At 38.6% G+C, this 21613-nt stretch overlaps 2 protein-coding genes across 2 annotated transcripts in view; one reads left to right on the top strand and one right to left on the bottom strand.

Moving 5' to 3' along the window:
* The window catches only part of dnah9l (dynein, axonemal, heavy polypeptide 9 like), a 66286-nt gene extending 57410 nt beyond the window's left edge, over positions 1-8876 (top strand). The window contains exons 77-87 of the mRNA XM_073851834.1: positions 140-288; positions 476-603; positions 2894-3121; positions 3335-3526; positions 3602-3721; positions 4327-4569; positions 4667-4849; positions 5318-5433; positions 6122-6234; positions 7232-7372; positions 7493-8876. Of these exons, the coding sequence (XP_073707935.1) occupies positions 140-288; positions 476-603; positions 2894-3121; positions 3335-3526; positions 3602-3721; positions 4327-4569; positions 4667-4849; positions 5318-5433; positions 6122-6234; positions 7232-7372; positions 7493-7740 (1861 nt within the window). The 3' untranslated portion in view covers positions 7741-8876. The remainder of the gene's footprint in view (positions 1-139; positions 289-475; positions 604-2893; positions 3122-3334; positions 3527-3601; positions 3722-4326; positions 4570-4666; positions 4850-5317; positions 5434-6121; positions 6235-7231; positions 7373-7492) is intronic.
* The window catches only part of kcnh7 (potassium channel, voltage gated eag related subfamily H, member 7), a 127180-nt gene continuing 114437 nt past the window's right edge, over positions 8871-21613 (bottom strand). Inside the window, 4 exon segments of the mRNA XM_073851426.1 lie at positions 8871-11648; positions 11650-11691; positions 14306-14453; positions 14627-14771. Coding sequence (XP_073707527.1) covers positions 11529-11648; positions 11650-11691; positions 14306-14453; positions 14627-14771 — 455 coding nt within the window. The 3' untranslated portion in view covers positions 8871-11528.

Here is a 21613-nt window from a genome sequence, read left to right as displayed (position 1 = left end):
ATCTTACAGATCGCAAACTTTTGAACAGCAGTGTAGGTTTCGGGATGGAGTTAGTAGTAAGTTTAGTATAAAAACAAGAAATTCAATATAAAATCCACACAAAGAAAACAAAAACAAATGTGTCTGTGTGTTTGTTTAGCAACTTTGTTGAAGAGAAACTAGGTGTGCAGTACACAGAGGGCAGGAAGATGGAGTTTGCACGCTCATTCAAAGAGTGTGGTCCTGCTTCCCCTGTATTCTTCATCCTGTCCCCTGGAGTGGACCCCCTAAAAGATGTTGAATCTCTCGGTAAAAATTCATACTGATTTTCTTTTATCTCATGCCAGAATCTTTAACATTTTTTGAAGTCATCTTCTGGATTATAGTACTGCATCTTGACCTAGTCAAACCCTGGTCCACCAGTTCAGAAAAACTGGATTTGAATGGATATGCCTAAAAACTGACTTTTTGTGTATGACTGTGTGCATGTGTTTAGGTAAGAAGCTGGGTTTCACTATAGACCTGGGAAAGCTCCATAATGTGTCCCTAGGACAGGGTCAGGAGTCTGTTGCTGAACTCGCCATGGAAAAAGCCTCGAAAGAGGGCCACTGGGTCATTTTACAGGTGTGTCTTTGTGTATGTTATCAGCAGAAGTGGGACCAAGTCATTGTTTTGCAAGTCACAAGTAAGTCTCCAGTCTTTGCATTCAAGTCTCGAGTCAAGTCCCAAGTCAAGACGGGTGAGTCCAAGTGAAGTTGCAACTTTAAACTTCAAGTCCAAAACAAGTCATTAGTGCTGTTTGGCCAAATTAGTGTCTCTGTATTAATTACTACAGTAAATTTAAAGTCAGTAATAGTCTATAGTAGGTATAATTATAATTATACTATAGTAGGTATAATTATAAAAAATAGGCTATAATAATTAGTGGTGTTACTCATTGTTTGTGAACAAATATAGGCCTAATTGAATGAATAATTTATTTTAGGTCCACTGTTTCATTTGTTGAGGATTCAGTGATTTTAATGAAACGGTTGCGTCAAATATTTAATAACTTACTAATACGGACATTAATTTTTCTTGAATTCATCATTAAATTGAAAGACATGAAAAAGAGTGGCTGGTAAACAGAAAGAATAGAGTGAACTTTATATGTAGGCTACAATATTTTACGTGTTTGATGTGAAAAATTTAAATCTAATTATGTTTGAAAGGTTTAGCTAATTATTAGGCTACTGCCATTTCAATATACATCAGCGTTTTTTTTCTTCTTAAGTGGTTTATGTGTAATTTAAATGTCTAAAACATTAAATATCCTAAACATTATGTGAATTAAAACAATACAGTTACCAGCCTATATTGATCAGAACTCAGTTTTTTTAGAAGGTAGGCCATAAACTATGTCCCATGGTGAGAGAGTTGGGCTTGTAACCCAAAGGTTGCCGGTTCGATTCCCACACTGGCAGGAATTGAAGGTGGGGATTGTGAATGAACAGTGCTCTTTCCACCTTCAATACCATGACTGAAGTGCCCTTGAGCAAGGCACTGAACCCCCAGTTGCTCCCCGGGCGCTGGAGCAATGGCTGCCCACTGCTCCTGTGTGTGTGTGTGTGTGTGTGTGTGTGTGTACCTGGTATTCATCACGTTGTGGGGACCAAATGTCCCCACAAGGATAGGAATACCAGTAGATTTTGACCTTGTGGGGACATTTCTCAGGTCCCCATGACGAAACAGGCTTATAAATCATGCACAATGAGTTTTTTTGAGGAAGTAAAAGTGTGCACAGTCTCCTGTGAGGGCTAGGTTTAGGTGTAGGGTAGGTGTAGGGCGATAGAAAGTATGGTTTGTACAGTATAAAAACCATTACGCCTATGGAATGTCCCCATAAAACATGTAAACCCAACATGTGTGTGTGTGTGTGTGTGTGTGTGTGTGTGTGTGTGTGTGTGTGTGTGTGTGTGTGTGTGTGTGTGTGTGTGTGTGTATGTGTGTATGTGTATACCTGCTATTCATCACGTTGTGGGGACCAAATGTCCCCACAAGGATAGGAATACCAGTAGATTTTGACCTTGTGGGGACATTTCTCAGGTCCCCATGAGGAAACAGGCTTATAAATCATGCACAATGAGTTTTTTTGAGGAAGTAAAAGTGTGCACAATCTCCTGTGAGGGCTAGGTTTAGGTGTAGGGTAGGTGTAGGGCAATAGAAAATACGGTTTGTACAGTATGAAAACCATTACGCCTATGGAATGTCCCCATAAAACATGTAAACCCAACGTGTGTGTGTGTGTGTGTGTGTGTGTGTGTATGTGTATACCTGCTATTCATCACGTTGTGGGGACCAAATGTCCCCACAAGGATAGTAGTACCAGTAGATTTTGACCTTGTGGGGACATTTCTTAGGTCCCCATGAGGAAACAGGCTTATAAATCATGCACAATGAGTTTTTTTTAGGAAGTAAAGGTGTGCACAATCTCCTGTGAGGGCTAGGTTTAGGTGTAGGGTAGGTGTAGGGCGATAGAAAATACGGTTTGTACAGTATAAAAACCATTACGCCTATGGAATGTCCCCATAAAACATGTAAACCCAACATGTGTGTGTGTGTGTGTGTGTGTGTGTGTGTTTGTGTGTTTGTTCACTTCTCACTGCTGTGTGTGTGCACTTGGATGGGTTAAATTTCGGAGGGCCAATTTCGTCACAGGGTTCAAGTCCAAGTGAAGTCTCGAGTCATTGCTGTCAAAGTCTAAGTCGAGTCACAAGTCTTCTTTGATTATGTCAAGTAATTACACAAGTCATCAAATTTGGGACTCAAGTCCAAGTCAAGTCTTGAGTCATGCGGCTTGAGTCCACAACTCTGGTTATCAGTATATTGTATATTTTCTGCAAAAACCTTAAGCAAATGCTTGTGTTTTTTCTAGAACATTCACCTGGTGGCAAAGTGGCTGGGAAGTCTGGAAAAGCTTCTTGAACGTTGCTCTGTGAACAGTCACCCAGACTACCGAGTATTCATGAGTGCAGAACCTTCTCCCACTCCACAGGAACACATCATTCCACAGGGAATTTTAGAAAATTCCATTAAAATCACTAATGAGCCACCAACAGGCATGCTGGCCAATCTACATGCCGCTCTGGACAACTTTGATCAGGTAAACAAAATGAAAAATAAAAGTTGCATGTTGTGCTCGAGGCCCCACTCACAGTAAAATCCCATTGGTTCAAAAATCAAGCTTAATTAGCTGTATATTAAACATCAAATATGTTCTGATATGCAGTGACTGAAAGGAAAAGATCATTTTGTGAGGCTTCAGACTTCAAGAACAAGATGTAACAAAAACAAATATGTTTGTGTGTCTGTGTAGGACATTCTGGACCAGTGTTCCCGTGAGCAAGAGTTTAAGACCATATTGTTCTCGTTGTGTTATTTTCACGCTTGTGTGGCTGAGAGGAGGAAATTTGGCCCACAGGGCTGGAACAGAAAGTACCCTTTTAACACAGGAGACCTCACTATATCAGTGAACGTGCTGTACAATTACCTAGAAGCCAACTCACAGGTGTGTAATTAACTCTGGGACAAAAATGGGTGTTTATGTAATACAAAGCCATATTAACAAATGTGTGTTAAACAGGTACCATGGGAAGACCTTCGGTACCTGTTTGGTGAGATTATGTATGGAGGTCACATCACTGATGACTGGGACAGGAGGCTGTGCAGAACTTACCTGGAAGAGTACATGCAACCTAACCAGGTATACACTCATGCTCAAAATGGTGCCTACACTGCAAAAAATGCTTTTCTTACTTAGATTTTTTTGTCTTGTTTCCATCCAAAATATTTAAAAATTCTTAAATCAACAAGGATTTTCTAGACGAGTCAAAATTAAGTTAGTTTTTGCTTGAAACAAGCAAAATAATCTGCCAATAGGGTAAGAAAAATAATCTTGTTTTTGGTTTGAAATAAGATTTTTTTGCTTACCCCATTGGCAGATTATTTTTCTTGTTCTTAGCAAAACTTAATTTTGAATAGTTTTTTTTCTGAAAACAAGAAAATAAATTTTACTTGTCTAGAAAATCCTTTTTGATTTAAGAATTTTTAGATATTTGGGCTGGAAAGCAAGAAAAGCATTTTTTTGCAGTGTAAATTCACTTTTGAGTTGTATTTTTAATTTATTTAGACTACAATTTATTTAGACAGAATTTTTTCTCCTATTGATTGGCCAGCACATAAAAATAATCTGTTTACTGGATTTGATATTCAATTTTCACTGTTGGTTGATTCCCATGTATTTGGCTCCTGATAAACATTTCATCAAACAAACACACAGACTTAACACTTTTCCTATTGTCCTTACAGTTTGACAGGAAGTTGTCTCTGGCTCCTGGATTTGTTGTGCCTTCTAACTTGGATTACCAAGGTTATCATGCATACATAGATGAGATGCTGCCCCACGAAAGCCCAGTGCATTATGGGCTGCATCCAAACGCTGAGATTGAGTTTCTTACAGTGACGTCCGACAGCCTCTTTCATACTCTTTTGGAGCTGCAGTCCAGAGACTCCAACATGGGTGAAGGAGTCTCACAGACTACTGAGGAGAAGGTCCGTTTTTTAGCTTTCGAAAGGGGCCAGGTTTGCAGATCATACGTTGATGTAATTTGGATGGATTGTACAAAGGTTTATGCCATTGCTGTTGCAGGTGAAGACGATTTTAGATGACATTCTGGAAAAGCTACCAGAGGAGTACAACATGTCTGACATCACGTCCAAAACAGCTGAACGCTCGCCCTACATTCTGGTGTGTTTCCAGGAGTGTGAGCGCATGAACATTCTCCTCAGTGAAATAAGACGCTCACTCAAAGAGCTGGACCTGGGGCTAAAGGTGTGCTTTTATTTATTTTTTTTCCCAATGGCAGTCTGTTACCAGCTGCATTTCGGTATCATTGATTTCAAATTCATGAACTGGGCCAAAAATACATTGTATGCATTTTATGGCAAAAATCATTAGGATATTAAGTAAAGGTCATGTTCCATGAAGATAATTTTATAAAAATATATAAAATATAACAAAATATATCAGTAAATATATACAAAACTTAATTTTTGATTAGTAATATGCATTGCTAAGAACTTTATTTGGACAACTTTTGTTTTCTCAGTATTTAGATTATTCGGCACACTCAAATTCCTGATTTTCAAATAGTTGTATCTTGGCCAAATACGGTCCTATCCTAAGAAACCATACATCAGTGGAAATATTATTTTTCCAGATTTCGGATTATGTATAATTGTGTAAAATTGTGGTCCACAGTCACAATACTATGTACACTGGTCTTGTTTTCTCTGGCAGGGAGAGCTGGCTATTTCATCAGAGATGGAGCAGATCCAGACAGCTCTGTTTTTTGATAATGTTCCAGATACCTGGGCCAGACTGGCCTACCCCTCCATATACAGCCTCGGACAGTGGTATGCAGTGATAACCAATATATTGTTGATAAATGGTGGTTAGTCAAAAACCCATACAAGTTTTCTCAACTGTATATTAGCTGTAAGGTCAAGCTCTGTTCTGAAATCTAGTGCTGCTTTATAAGGTGTAAAGTCATCTGGAGATGTTAAAGGGGTAATTCATCTAAAAATTATCATTACCCCATGATTTACTCACATTCAAGCCATCCTAGGTGTATTTGACTTTCTGCATTCAGATGAATATAATCACTGTTATATTAAAAAAAAATTCTGGCTCTTCCAAAGTTTATAATTGCAGTGAATGGCTGGTGAGATTTTGAAGAGATTTTGACACGTTTCACTGCCATTACAAAGCTGGGAAGAGCCAATATAACTCTGATTCTATCCATCTTGAAAGAAGAAAGACATATAGCCCTGGGATGGATTGTGGGTGAGTAAATCATGGGGTAATTTTCATTTGTGGGTGAACTATACCTTTAAGAAATATTATGAGATAACTTATTTTGATCACATTTTCTGATAATAGAATTATCTCACAATACAATACAGTAAACTCCATGAAGATGTTATTATTATCATAGTTTTGCTGCTTGCTGTATGTTATAAACTCACTAGTTTTGAAACTATATAAAAGCAGTAGTGTTTTATGATGACAATTTGAGTGTGATGTCTTTGTGTGTCCAATCAGGTATAATGACGTGTTACTCCGATGTAGAGAGTTAGATAGCTGGACTCATGATCTCTCTCTGCCCAGTGTGGTCTGGATCTCTGGTTTATTTAACCCTCAGTCTTTTCTAACAGGTACAGTAACACATACACACGCTTGTATATAAATAATAATAAAATGTGTTTAATGTGCTGATTTGCTGCTCAACTAACATTTTGAAACCATTTTTGCTGCTTAATATTTAGTTTTATCGGTTTTCAGGATTCATAATTGTTATTTTAAACTTTGTCACATTATAAATGTATTTATTGTCATTTTTGATCAATTTAATGCATGCTTGCTAGATTAAGTACTAATTTATTAAAAAAGGTAGTGACATAAATTCCTTCTAAGGACTTTTTTTTGTTTATATATGTGACCCTTGACCACAAAAACAGTCGTAAGTGTAATTTTCTTTTTTTAATTGTCCAAATTAAGTTCTAAGCAATGCATATCATCAACCAGAAATTAAGTTCTGATATATTTACTGTGGGAAATGTACAATATATGTGACCCTGGACCACAAAACCAGTCATAAGGTTAAATTTGACAAAACTGAGATTTATACATCATATGAAAGCTCAATAAATAAGCTTTCTATTGATGTATGGTTTGTTAGGATAGGACAATATTTGACTGAGATACATCTATTTGAAATCAGAAATCTGAGGATGCAAAAAAATCAAAAAGACTGAGAAAATCACCTTTAAAGTTGTCCAAATTAGGTTCTTAACAATGCATATTACAAATCAAAAATTACATTTTGATATGTTTACAGTAGGAATTTTACAAAAAATCTTAATGGAACATGAACTTTACTTTGATTTTTGGCATAAAAGAAAAATCAAAAATTTTGACCCATGCAATGTATTTTTAGCTATTGCTACAAACACACCCCAGCGACTTAAGACTGGTTTTGTGGTCCAGGGTCACATATCTTTATGGAACATGATCTTTCATAAAAGAAAAAATTAACATTTTGACCCATACAATGTATTTTTTGACTATTGCTACAAATATACTAATTCTACTTAAGACTGCTTTTGTGGTCCAGGGTCACATATGTGCATCACACAATTTTTGTCTTTGTAGCGGTGATGCAGAGTTTGGCACGTAAGAACGAATGGCCATTGGACAAGATGAATTTGACTGTGGATGTGACCAAGAAGTTCAAAGAGGAGTTTAACCAGCCAGCCAGAGAGGGAGCCTACATCTATGGCCTTTACATGGAGGGTCTGTATCATCCATCCAATCACACGTCTCTTCCATCAGCCAATCAGAATACTCTCTTATATTATTTGAGCCATTTGGGTGCATTTGAATCTAAACTCTTGCTTGTGCTTGTGATCACAGGTGCACGCTGGGATATTCAAGGTGGGACGATCGCAGAAGCACGCCTGAAGGAACTAACTCCCAGCATGCCTGTTATAGCTGTCCGAGCCATCCCGAATGACAGACAGGAGACGCGCAATACCTACGAATGCCCCGTATATAAAACCAAACTACGTGCTAACACATATATCTGGACCTTCAGTCTTAAAACCAGAGAGAGGCCTGCAAAATGGGTTCTGGCAGGAGTCGCTCTACTGCTTAGTGTGTGATGCTGAAAAACTGCTGAAAAAAGGTGTGTGACAGAATTACAATCTGTAATTAGACGTATTACAATCATTCTTAATTCCAGTCCTCGCTACTCCGTATCTCTCATCACTTAAAGGATTAGTTCACTTTCAGAACTATTTTTTTCAGATAATGTACTCACCTCCTTGTCATCCAAGATGTTCATGTAAAGAAATTATGTTTTTTGAAGAAAACATTTCAGGATTTCTCTCCATATAATGGATATGTATGGTGCCCCCGAGTTTGAACTTCCTAAATGCGGTTTAAATACAGCTTCAAAGGGCTCCAAACGATCCCAGCCAAGAAAGAAGGGTCTTATCTACAAATTGACAATTTCTATACTTTTTAACCTCAAATGCTTGTCTTGCCTCGTCTCTGCGAAGTGCATGCGTCATCTTTGTGATCCGGATCAATACAGTTAGGGTACGTGGAAAAACTCACATCTCGTTTTCTTCCCCAACTTCAAAATCATCCTACATCGCTGCAGAAGTACCGACCCAGTGTTTACAAAGTGAACATGCAAAGAAGATCAAACGCCCTTTACAAAAAGAGGTAAAACAGCGTTGTAGGATGATTTTGAAGTTGAAGACAAAAAATGAGATGGGATTTTTCCACATACCCTAACCCCAGTCTTTGGCTGGGATCATTAGGAGGCCTTTTTGAAGTTGCGTTTAAACTGCATTTTGGAAGTTCAAACTTGGGGGCACCATACATATCCATTATATGGAGAGAAATCCTAAAATGTTTTCCTCAAAAAACATAATTTCTTTAACGACTGAAGAAAGAAAGACCTGAACATCTTTTGTGGTTTTGTGGTTCAGGGTCAGAAATATGAGATATGTCTGTGTTCAGAAAAATCCAAGCAATTCAAAAGTCTTCATACCCCATTGCCAGATTTGTTCATATTTGTTCTTGTTTTAATCATAAAAGTTCATTTTGATCAGTTTAACAGAAAAGAGTTTTTTTTTCATTTTCTATTGGTCTTGGGTCTTTTTTCGTTTTTTGGTGTCTTATTCTTCCTTGGTCTTTGAAGTTTTCAGAAGTCTTAAATGTAGCTTCATCAAACCTGCAGAAACCCTGTTTTTCCAAAAAATACTCTTGTGGGACATTGTAAATTAAGCATTCTGTCCTTTATTAATTTACACAGTTGTGCGTTAACTCTTGTAATATTCACAATATACAGCATAAATATAATACATACCAATATATCCAAGGAAGAAAACATTCTAATCTGCTGTTATGTGTTGCATTGTATAAAATACAGTGTCAAACATTTAAAAAAATGCATAAAAACAATTTTGCGAACAGCACTAGTTCTTAAAAAGTGACACTGTACAAGATGTTTCAAAGAGTTTGTGCAAAAGATCGCAATAGTCTCGTATCTTTCTCTTGCTCTCTTCCCGCACTGGCACGCGTCCTGGCCACGTCCCACAAACACCCCTAAGGCAAACCCAATCTCCCGGCCAGCTTCCTGAACCACCAGACATGACTTGGACCCTCTCACAGGAAACTGATCGAGGTTAATGCATGCCGTGATCACAACGCTCACACGAGTCAGTCAGGACAGCCAACGACACATCTGTGCGATGAGCATACACTGATATGTCACGATGCTCCGCCTCCAGATTTCAGCCTATCAGATTCACTCAAAGCTCTAAATCTGGTGGCCCTATGAGTAAATTACTAAATTAAGACATGCATACATTTTTCTGCTTTTTTTTTTTTCTTTTTTGTTGTTTTAGCTGACACTAGGAAGACTGTGTGTTTCAATGCATCTCAATAAATGCTGTTGTGATTAAGTGATTAATTCAACTAACTAACTTTGGTTAAACATGCAGTCCTCCTACACATGAACTCAATGCCATGTTTATACTGCAAGACTAAAAGTGTGCATTTTATGGGTTTGGTTCGTGTAGATCTATCGTCTGCAAGGCCAGGGATGACTGCTGCTGCTACAAAAGCTAACGCTTTCACCTCCAGATTACATTATCCAGAAATATTTCTACAGATAAACACTGCTACAGCTTCAGAATGAAATGAATCTGTAAATTGCATAAAGAAATGAGGACAATAAGCAACATGTAAGACAAAAGGGCTTTTCACAGGGCCAGTTTCAACCCTGGGTTAAAAGAAAAGTTGTCTTCCAGAACAAAAATTTACAGATAATGTACTCAACCCCATTGTCATCCAAGATGTTCACATTTTTCTTTCTTCAGTCGTAAAGAAATAGTTTTTTGAAGAAAACCTTTCAGGATTTTTTTCCATATAGTGGACTGTTATGGTGCCCCGAGTTTAAACTCCAAAATGTAGTTTAAATGCGGCTTCAAACAATCCTAAATGCAGTCGTAAACAATCCCAGCCGAGAAAGAAGGGTCTTCGTAAAACAGCGATGTAAATGAGAAAATGAGATAAGAGTTTTTGACATACACTAACTGTCTTGAACTGGAAAAAACAGCAGAGCAAGACAAGAGAAGCTTTTGAGGAGGTTAAAAAGTATATAAATGGTAATTTAAAAAAATAAATAACCAATCGTTTCGCTAGACAAGACCCTTTTTCCTCAGTTGGGATTGTTTACAACCGCATTTGGGATCATTTGAAGCTGCATTTAAACTGCATTTTGGAAGTTCAAACTTGGGGCACCATAGAAGTCCATTATATAAAATCCTGAAATGTTTTCCTCAAAAAACAATTTCTTTACAACTGAAGAAAGAAATGATCTTGGATGACAAGGGGGTGTTAGAATCCAAAGGAGAGTTGTTTAGCAACAGACAACCAATCATTAGCTGTCTCAGTGATTACCTCATTGAATATTCATTAGGCTTTCAACCATCTGCCTCATAAATATGCAAATAATATCTACCCAGGGTTAAAAATGACACTTTAAGTGTTAAAAGCCCTCAAGTGTTTGTGGAGTGGTCGAAATACCCACTATGAGGGCCGAAAATGCTGACGCTCACTTAGACCGTCAAAGTTTTGTCAAATTCAATACTGAGACATGATACTGCAATACTGACAATGTTACAATGTTTAGTTGGCTTTGAAGGGACAGCGTGTCATTTTTGAAATGTCACTGTCCTGTTAAAATCTGATATGGGCAGAAAATTGTGATATTTTGAGATGACAGTTTGATGATGAGGCTTTGCTTTGCAGAGTTCAGTTCAAGTAAAAGATTCTTCCTGAATACCAGGAAATTTATAGTTAAGTAAATACATATATAAATCTCAAATAAGTGATATAAGGACAAAAAACCAAGCTCATGTCACTTGATTACAAATGCAAGTGTTTTTTTTGTTAAGAAACATGCAAAAAATAATCAAACACTGCATTTTTTTCCCCCAGCATGCATGGTCGTATGTTCAATATGTATCTTCCTGACCACCGTTTCATTTATATATTTACAAAATGAACAACCTTTAGACTGATACTGCATTGATGCATCTGTTCACCAGCTTTTGTTTTGACTCCTAACTGTAAGGGACATAGAAGTTTGATTTTCAGTTCTTTGCATATGACTCTTTCGGTCTCTTCTCTACCCTGAGTCTAGCTGTAGCTGCTGATATTTTGAAGGGAGGAGGTTGAGCTCACTGTCGATTTTGTTCTGTCTATGCATAGTTACATGAAAGCATACAGAAGTGTGACTCCTCTATGAGGCATTCTGAATGTGACACCTCAAACCTCATGATTAAACACTGCTCTTACTGTACCCGCCCCTGGGAATTCTGTTGTTATTGGATTGTTTCACAACCACGAAACTGTAACCTTTGACCTTATGTTACTGCCCTGGAAGGCCAGGATCAGAGGAGGGCCTGCGGGGACCCGCCTCCCACTCTGGCTCCGTCACCAATTGAGTCGTCGTGCTGACGTCAGAGGTCATCTCCCTGGTAACGGCAGGCGTTGGAGTCTTTGGCTTTGCAGGCGTTCTCTAGATCATCACTCTGCAAAGAAGAAAACAGCTATTTCTGCTGTTTGAATGTAACATGCTTAATGCAAATTCAGCCAAAATCAGCCCCATTTTTTTAAAAGGGTCATGACATGAGAAATCAAATTTGCTGTGATCTTTTTCCATTATAAGAGGTCTTTGTACCATTGAAGCATCCTGCAAGCTTCATACTGTAGCTTAAAAAGTCCTCATTATAAACAAAGCATTTACAGTGGCTTGCAAAAGTATTCATATTCATACCCCTTCATTTTTTTCCACATTTTGTTATGTTGCTGCCTTAGGTTAATCTACTTTAAATTGCTTTTTTCCACATGACTCCACACTCCATACACCATAATGACAAAGCAAAAAACTTTTTTTTATTACAAATTAAAAACCTAAATGATTTCATTGCATAAGTATTCATACCCTTATCTGGGACAGTTGAAATTGACCTCAGGAGCATTCATATTGCTTGTAGATGTTACTACACTTTGAGTGAAAAACGAATTTGAATGGTCATGATTTGGAAAGGCACACACGTCTTAATAAAAGGTCTAACAGCTGAAAATGCAAACCAGAGCAAAACCCAAGCTTTAAGGTCAAAAACAGGATTGCATCAAGCCACACATCTGGGGAAGAGTTCAGAAAAAATTCTGCTGCATTGAAGGTTCACAGAAGCATGTAGTCTCTGTTACCCTAAATGGAAGAAGTGTGAAACAACCACGACTCCTCCTAGAGCTGTCCTCCTGGCCAAACTGAGCAATTCAAGGAGAAGGGTCTTGGTTAGAGTGGTGACCAAGAACCTGATGGTCACTCTAGTTGAGCTCCATGATCAAATGTGGAGATAGGAAAGATCTACAGAAGAACAAACATCACTGCAACACACCAGATCTGGGCTTTATGGCAGTTTGGCAAGACTCAATCCTCTCCTCAGTGAAGACAGATGAAAACACACTTGGAATTTTCAAAAAAGCATCTAAAGGACCCTCAGACTGTGACAAACAAGATTCTGTGGTCTGATGAACCTCAAGGCCAAGTATCATGTTTAAAGGAAACCAGGCACTGCTCATCACCTTTAAAGTACCATCTCACAAGTAAAGTGTGGTGGTAGCAGCTTCATGCTGTTGGACTATTTTTTCAGCAGTAAGGACTGAAGGACTCGTCAGAGTAGAAGAAAAGCTCAATCCACCAAAATATTGAGATAGCCTTAATGAGAACCCTGTCCAGAGCATTCAGAACCTCAGACTGGGCAGAAGGTTCACCTTCCCACAGGGCAATGACCCTAAGAGTGGCTTATAGACAACTCTGTGAGCCAGAGCCTGGGCTTGAACCCAATCAAACATTTCTGGAGAAATCTGAAAATGTGCATCTGCCCGCATCCAACCTGACAGAGCTTGAGAGGTGAAGAGGTGAGAAGAATGGCAGATAATTGCTAAATCCTGATGAGCAAAGCTTGTCGCATCATACCCAAAAAGACTTGAGGCTGTAAAGGTGCTTCAGCTAAGTACTGAGTTAAGGGTATGAATACTTATGCAATGTACTTATTTCAGTTTTTTTATTTATAATAAATTTACGAACTTGTGACAATTCTGTTTTTGCGTTGTCATTATGGTTTATGGAGTGTAGATTGATGTGAGAAAAACAAAAGTTATTTAAAGCAGTTTAACATAAGGCAGCAACATAAAACATGAAAAAAATGAAGGGGTATGAATACTTTTGCAAGGTACTGTATTTAATCAAGCTCCATAAATGGCTCGTTTGGATCTGAAGTGCATCACCTGGGCACAAACATTTGCACAAACACCACCTCCAAAGCAAGGCATTAATGAATAGACATTTTTTCTCCACAGGCCCTGCCCACTGGCATTCAGTTGCTTAAGGGCTGACACTAAATTTGAGTGTTGCGTCGCATCAAAAGCAAATTAATTTACAATCACTGCCTGCACTGGATACAGTATACAGATGTGCATTCGCTTTCTGACAGTCCACACGCTTGAGTCTGTCATCAATAGGACAAATGGAGAGAAAGAACGTTCGCTTTGACGCGTTTGGTTTAAACAGCTTGTTTGCATCTTTAGAAGCATAAGGACAAAGGGACACTTTTATTTTAATGGCATCCCGAATCATGTCTGAGGATTGATCAGAGCATTTTGTTTGGTAAAAAGTGTCATGGAGATTTCACAAAGAAACATTTGTTGAAAGTTGAAGCAGTACTAGATCTGACTGCAGCTGCATCACAAATGGTAAGTAAATGGTTTCATAATATTTTGTCTGGAAATGACAGTTTTTTTGGATCATGTTGTCAAAACACTCACATTCAATAATGTGGGGCCTTTGACAGTATTTCCCATTCAATGACATTAGCCAATCATAACAATGGCTGATTCCTAACAAGCCTTAAAGGACCCACCCCTTAAAACAGCTCATTTTAGTCAGAATGAGGGTTGAAAATAATTTTTCCATATATTTCAATGTCATGACCCCTTTAATTAAATCACATGTTGCAGCACAGTGGACAAATGCTCTTATTATGATAACCTCTCAGGTGTTCTGTTGGTTTCTGTGATACTGAGTGTGCATAGTGTATTCACACTAGCTTTCCATTCTGAACACAGCCTATGTGTTACCTGTGTCTGCATGGCAGTGACAGGCTGCACAGGTTTGTGGTAGTCCGGACTGACGGCCACAGAACTGTACGCTGGAGGTCCCAGAGTGCTCTGCCTCTGGAGCAACTGTAAAATAGCCTGGATGTCTGATGTCATCTGCTCTTCCAGCCTACAAACACACACAGATGACGCAGATGTGCAATACAATCTCTTACCAGTAGATGGCAGCAAGCACCATTTTATCAACAGCACAAAATGTTCTGTATGTTAAAGTTGATGTTTTAACTCATATCCTCTTAATTTACTTTTATGTGACCTACTTTATCTCACGTTCTCTCTCACCTGTTTAGGTGTTCCTGCAGTAGATCCAGTCTTTGCTCCATTTCGCCGAATGTGATGTCACTTTCACAATCGTCTCCTCCTTCTCTGTCCTGAGATTTCGCTGAGTCATCTGCATTCCCACAAGGCCATTCTTCAACACACACATCTAGAGAAACACAAAGTCCCAGTGCAATTAATCACGGACGCACACAAACACACCAGATACATACAAACCCAATCAATCATAAGCATATGCAAGACGAATTAGGTTTGTATGTTGTCAATTGCACTGCTCACACACACTATAACAAAACATATGGCACCATAATAAGACAAATTAGATGTATCTTATACACACATACCTGTCATTAATTCTCTTTACACTGTACCAGTTCCCCTAATATAACAGCTGCAATACCCAGAAGCCAAAAAATGTGTTTGTATATGTTTGCCTCAACAAGATATTACACCATGCGCAATCTTATCATATGCTCTAGTGCCGTCTTGTAATATTTGTAGATAAGGAGAAAGGATGAGAGGAGGAAAGAGATGACGAGAAGCTCCCTGACTGTGTAATTATATCAGCAGTCAACAATTGTTCACACATTCAAACCTCTTCTTTATAGTACAGTCACAAAAAATTGCAGCACTCATTTGTGACTCATTTTTTTCTTCTAGTTATTTATAAATTCAGTTTATATACTCAATCTCACGTTGCAATATTTGGCAATTCTTTCTATGAAGCCTGTGTATACAATGTGTTATATATATATAGTCTACATAGAGAAATATGCCAATATTAATAATGCACATTTTTACGAAAATCCAAAGCACAAAACCAGACCAGAGGTTTTCACAGAGGGTCCACAGAGAATATGACCAGAAAAAAAAAAAAAAAACATTTTTAAAAGGATAGTTTACCCAAAAATGAAAATTCATCATGTCTTTCCAAACCTGTAACACAAATTAAGATATTTTTGATGAAATCTGAGACCTTTCTGACCCTGCATAGACAGCAATGCAACTGAAACATTGAAAGCCCAGAAAGGTAGTAAGGACATTGTTAAAATAGTCCATATGACGTCAGTGGTTGAACCTTAATTTTATGAAGTTACAAGAACATTTTATGGATACTTTTTACTTTTTTCAGTTGCGTTGCTGTCTATCCAGGGTCAGAAAGGTCTTGTATTTCATCAGAAATATCTTAATTTGTATTCCGAAGATGAACAAAGGTCTTGCATGTTTGGAATGACATAAGGGCGAGTAATTTTAAAATTATTTATAGTATTTTCATTTTTGGGTGAACTATTCCTTTAAGATTAAAGATAATGCTGATTTGCTTGGAATTACAATTATGAAAAGCACTTTACAAATAAATCTGGATTTAAACATAAAATAAATAAAATACATGACAGCGTTAATAGTAGGTAGAAAAAGTTGCAATAAAAAGGAAATAGTCTCTTGCTTTGTTTTTTTATCACCGTTACAATATAAAATATAATTTAATTTAGAAAATGCCTTTTAAGTTGCTAGAGTTGTCACGTTGAGAGAGGGATCTGGGTCCAAATGCAGGTAGAGAATTTATTAAACAAACACAAATAAACAAACGAATAAACAAACCAAAGCAAAAGGCCAACACGGCACAACACAACTAGAACTAGGCAAGAACACAAAACAGGGAACACGATCAAGAGCAGGGATCCGGCACACAGAGACACACATATACGAATACAATGTAGACACGATGATGAGTGGGAAAGGAGAGTTCTTATAGTCTGAGTAATTGTGAACAGGTGTGGGATGATGAGTGCTAATGACAAGACAGGAGTGAACGATCAGGGAAGTGCAGTGCAAGGAAAGGGAAACAGCGACCTCAGGTGGCTGAGGGAAACCCCACAGCCCAGATCATGACAAGAGTAGTTTGTTTGCAGGAGTAACAGAAATAAACTTTTCCAGGAGGTTTAAACAGATTTTTACCTTTTATGGGCATTTCTACCTTTATAGAACTATTTTTAGGTTGTTTATAGGGCTGTTACCAATCAAAATAAATCAGTATCAACAAAATTGTCTTTGCAGTGCAGAGGTGGCACAGAATCTGCATCTGAAGAGGCATTTACACAAACTGTTTAATGTAGGACATGAAGGCATTTAACCTGCAGTTACAAATGCACAATTAATGTTTTGATGTGACATTTTTTTTAAACATATACAGACAATATTTGGCCAAGATACAGCTATTTGAAAATCTGGAATCTGAGGGAGAAAATCGCCTTTAAAGTTGTCCAAATGAAGTTCTTAGCAATATTACTAACCAAAACCAAAAGTTTTGATATATTTACGGTAGGAATTTTACAAAATATCTTTATGGAACATGATCTTTACTTAATATCCTAATGATTTTTGGCATAAAAGTAAAATCAATTTTGACACATACAATGCATTGTTGGCTATTGCTACAAATTTACCCATGCAACTTATGGCTGGTTTTGTGGTCCAAGGTCACATATTTCAAATAATTTGGGGGAAAGGGGAAAAATATACTTTAAATATAAACCTAAAATCGGCAAAAAAGTTAGATCACTTCATGAGTGAGTCATTAAGTTATTCATTCAACTGATTTGTTCAAACGGCTGATTGATTTGCAATGAAACACTGTTGTGTGGCTCAGTGAAACAAAACACAAATGAAGTTTAGATTAGATTAGATTAGATTCAACTTTATTGTCACAACACATGTACAAGTACAAGGCAACAAAATGCAGTTTAGGTTTAACCAGGAGTGCAATACGCAGCAAGTGCAGGATAAAGGTATAAGTTGCACTTATAGGGAATATGTACAGGGAGAAACTATGGATAATATTTACAGATGAAGTACTGTGAGCATAATTTACAGATGATAATTAACTACAATTAGAATGTACAAATAGATGAACACAATATACAGGTTGCTATTAACTACAATATAAATTGTAGGTAGATACGAACATAATATACAGGTTACTGTTTACTGAAGCAGGAATTTACAAATTGATATGTATAGATATAGATTTATCACAAATTTACAGTATGTATATGTGGATGGAAGTGGAGTCCCTATAATGCATTGGGCAGTTTTCACCACCCATTGCAGTGTCTTACGCTCCGCAACAGAGCAGCTTCCGTACCAGACTGTGACACAGTTCGTAAGGATGCTTTCTATCGTGCAGCGATAGAAGTTCACCAGGATAGCTGAGGAAGGCTGGTTCTTCTTAAGTGTTCTCAAGAAGAACAGGCGCTGGTGAGCCTTCTTGACCAGGCTGGAGGTGTTGGTGGTCCAGGATAGATCCTCCGAAATGTGGGTCCCCAGGAACTTAAAGGATGAAACAGGCTCAACAGCCATCCCGTTGATGTGGATGGGTTGGTGTGAACCTCTTCTTCCCTTCCTGAAGTCCACAATGAGCTCCTTGGTCTTGGTGGTGTTAAGGAGCAGATTATTGTCTGTGCACCACATGGCCAGGTGCTGAATCTCCTCCCTGTAGGCAGTCTCATCGTTGTTGTTGATGAGACTGATCACTGTAGTGTCATCTGCAAACTTGATGATGGTGTTAGATCCATACACAGGCCTGCAGTCGTGGGTGAAAAGGGAGTAGAGGAAGGGGCTCAGCACACAGCCCTGTGGTACACCAGTGTTCAGTATGATGGTAGTGAAGCAGATGTGGCCTGACCTAACATGCTGAGGTCTGTTGGTTAGAAAGTCCATAATCCAGTTACAGAGTGAAGTGTTAATGTCCAGGTCTCTAAGTTTGGTGATTAACTTAGAAGGTCTGACAGTGTTGAATGCTGAGCTGAAATCAACAAACAGCATTCGTGCATAAGTGTTTGTATTGTCCAGGTGTGTGAATACAGAGTGCAGCGCTATGGAGACTGCATCATCTGTGCTCCTATTGCCACGGTAGGCAAAATGGTGTGGGTCCAGTGTGGATTGGAGAGAGTTCTTGAGATGTGAGAGGACCAGCCGCTCGAAGCACTTCATAATGATGGGTGTGAGTGCTACAGGGCGGTAGTCATTCAGGCATGTTGGGTTGGAGTGTTTCGGCACTGGCACAATGGAGGTGGATTTAAGACATGTGGGTACAGTTGCTTGGGCAAGGGACATGTTAAAAATGTCTGTGAATACCCCAGTAAGCTGCTCCGCACATGCCCTCAGTACGCGACCAGGAATACCGTCTGGTCCAGCAGCCTTGCGTGCGTTGATCCGGCTCAGTGCAGTGTGTACGTCAGAGGAGTTTAGTGTGATGGGTGAGTGGTCAGTTGACAAAGTGAACTTGACAAAGTCACTTCCTGTCCTCTCCGTCACTTCCTGTTTTGCTGAGCTGCCATGTGGTTTGTGTTTTTAGCTCTCTGTGATTGTAGCTTTCTGGAGCTTGTTTTTCTCTAGAAATCTTTATCTTATTATTACTCTCTGCTGTTTAAAGTAATTAAAAACAGCTTTACTCCCAACAGACTTGTGAAATTATCCGTCACACTAATCTGACCGCTCACTTTACCCGTTAATCCGCGACTGCAGTGGGTTAGCTATTTAGCTTAGCTATTTAGCTAACCACTGGCGACTTGCATTTACATTTACGTTCTCTACTCGCGTCTACTACCGCTCTCCTTTCTCTCTCGCGAACTGTTTCGCTTTTATTCCACAACCACGATTTGCAACAAGTTAAAATTCAGTTAGCCGATTAGCTTGCGAATCGCGATTCCTTTTACGTCCTATTCACTCCGTTGTTCCTCCTCACATCCCTCCCTTCAAGAGTTCATCATAACAACAGTGGTAAGTTGGAACCATTCAACAAAAACGGTGAGTAATGGCTTCTTCTCTTGCTATTGTTGTCTGCACAACCTGCCACATGTATAGCTTATCTATCTCTGTCGGCAGTGAGCCTTATACATGTGATAAATGCAAGGAAATAGCTAGGCTGACAGAGAAGATTTCAGAACTAGAGACACACATCCAAAATTTAATGGAGGATAGTAAGAATGTGAGAGACTTAGATACGGCTTTGGATGTGACTAGTTCAGGGAGACATGCAAATTGTTCAGTTCCGGTAGTTACAGTGCCCGTGCAGCAGGGCAACTGGGTGACTGTGAGACGGCATAGTCGCGGGTCAAAACACCACTCTTCCGTTCCGATTAGAACATCAAACAGGTTCTCCCCACTCAGTGAAGCACCCACTGAGAAACCTGATGAAAGTGCTCTAGTAATTGGCGATTCTATTGTACGGAACGTGAAAATAGAGACTCCAGCCACCATAGTCCAGTGTTTACCGGGAGCCAGAGCTAAACGTAAATTCAGTAAGATTGTTATTCACGTCGGCACTAATGTTGTTCGACTTCGCCAGTCAGAGATCACTAAAAATAATGTTAAAGAGGTGTGTGAACTTGCAAGTACGATGTCAGACACTGTAATATGCTCTGGTCCCCTCCCTGCTTACCGTGGTGACGAGATACATAGTAGATTGTCATCATTAAACGGTTGGATGTCAAAGTGGTGCCGCAAAATAACATAGGTTTCATAGACAATTGGACGAGTTTCTGGGGCAGACCCGACCTGTTGAAAAGACCTGTTGCTCCACATCCCTCCGGATGTGGAGCATCTCTTCTATCTAGAAATATGGCACATAGTCTTAGCGTTTACACTTGACTAACTGGGGCCCAGGTCAGGAAGCAGACAGACTGGCTAAACCGACCGTCTGCTAGCCGCCTCACGTCACAGAAATCAGTTAATTCTCAGCACATAGAGACCCTTTCACCTAGATATCACACTATAGAGACTGTGTCTGTTCCCCGAGCTAGAAAATACAATAAACGTCCAAAGCAATGTAAGAGTAACAATTTAATTGATGTTCAACAAATAAAAAAATGTATATAATACTGAGAAACAAACGATAAAGCTTGGCTTATTAAATATCAGGTCACTTTCTACGAAAGCACTTTTTGTTAATGATATGATCACTGATCATAAGCTAGATGTGCTCTGTTTGACAGAAACCTGGCTAAAACCAGATGATTACATTATTTTAAATGAGGCAACCCCCCAAAAATAGTGTTATAAACATGTGCCACGTGTAAAAGGTAAGGGGGGAGGTGTTTGCACAATTTATAGCAATATGTTCAGTGTTTCTCAGAGAACGGGCTTTAAGTATAACTCGTTTGAAGTAATGGTGCTCCATATAACATTATCCAAAGAATCAAGTATTAATGATAAATCTCCTGTGACGTTTTTACTGGCTACTGTATACAGGCCACCAGGGCACCATACAGACTTTATTAAAGAATTTGCAGATTTTCTATCCGAATTAGTGTTGGCCGCAGATAAAGTCTTAATAGTGGGTGATTTTAACATCCATGTTGATAATGAAAACGATGCATTGGGATCAGCATTTATAGATATTCTGAACTCAATTGGGCTTAGACAACACGTTTCAGGACCTACTCATTGCCGAAATCATACTTTAGATTTAATATTGTCACACGGAATTGATGTTAATGGCATTGAAATTCTGCATCAAAGTGATGATATCTCAGATCATTATCTAGTCTCGTGTATACTCCAGATAACTAAAACTGTAAAACTAACTCCTCGCTATAAGTACGGTAGAACCCTTACTTCTACCACAAGAGACTGCTTTGTAAGTAACCTTCCTGATTTATCTGAATTCCTCAGCATATCCGATAGCTCAGGAAAACTTGATGATGCAACAGAAACTATTGACTCTCTTTTTTCTAGCACTTTAGATATAGTTGCTCCTCTGCGGTTAAGAAAAATTAAGGAAAACAGTCCGACGCCGTGGTATACTGAACACACTCGCGCACTGAAGAGAGCACGACGAAAAATTGAACGCAGCTATTAAGCCTCTAATTAAAAAAACTCAACTTGATCCCAATTAATTAAACAATTACAGACCAATTTCAAATCTCCCTTTTCTATCAAAGATTCTAGAAAAGGTAGTGTCCTCACAATTGTGTTCTTTCTTAGAGA

This window comes from Garra rufa, chromosome 12, assembly GCF_049309525.1.
Source record: "Garra rufa chromosome 12, GarRuf1.0, whole genome shotgun sequence".
Taxonomy (NCBI): Eukaryota; Metazoa; Chordata; class Actinopteri; order Cypriniformes; family Cyprinidae; genus Garra; species Garra rufa.
Note: the sequence above shows the minus strand (reverse complement) of the source record. Positions and strands in the feature narration are given on the sequence as shown.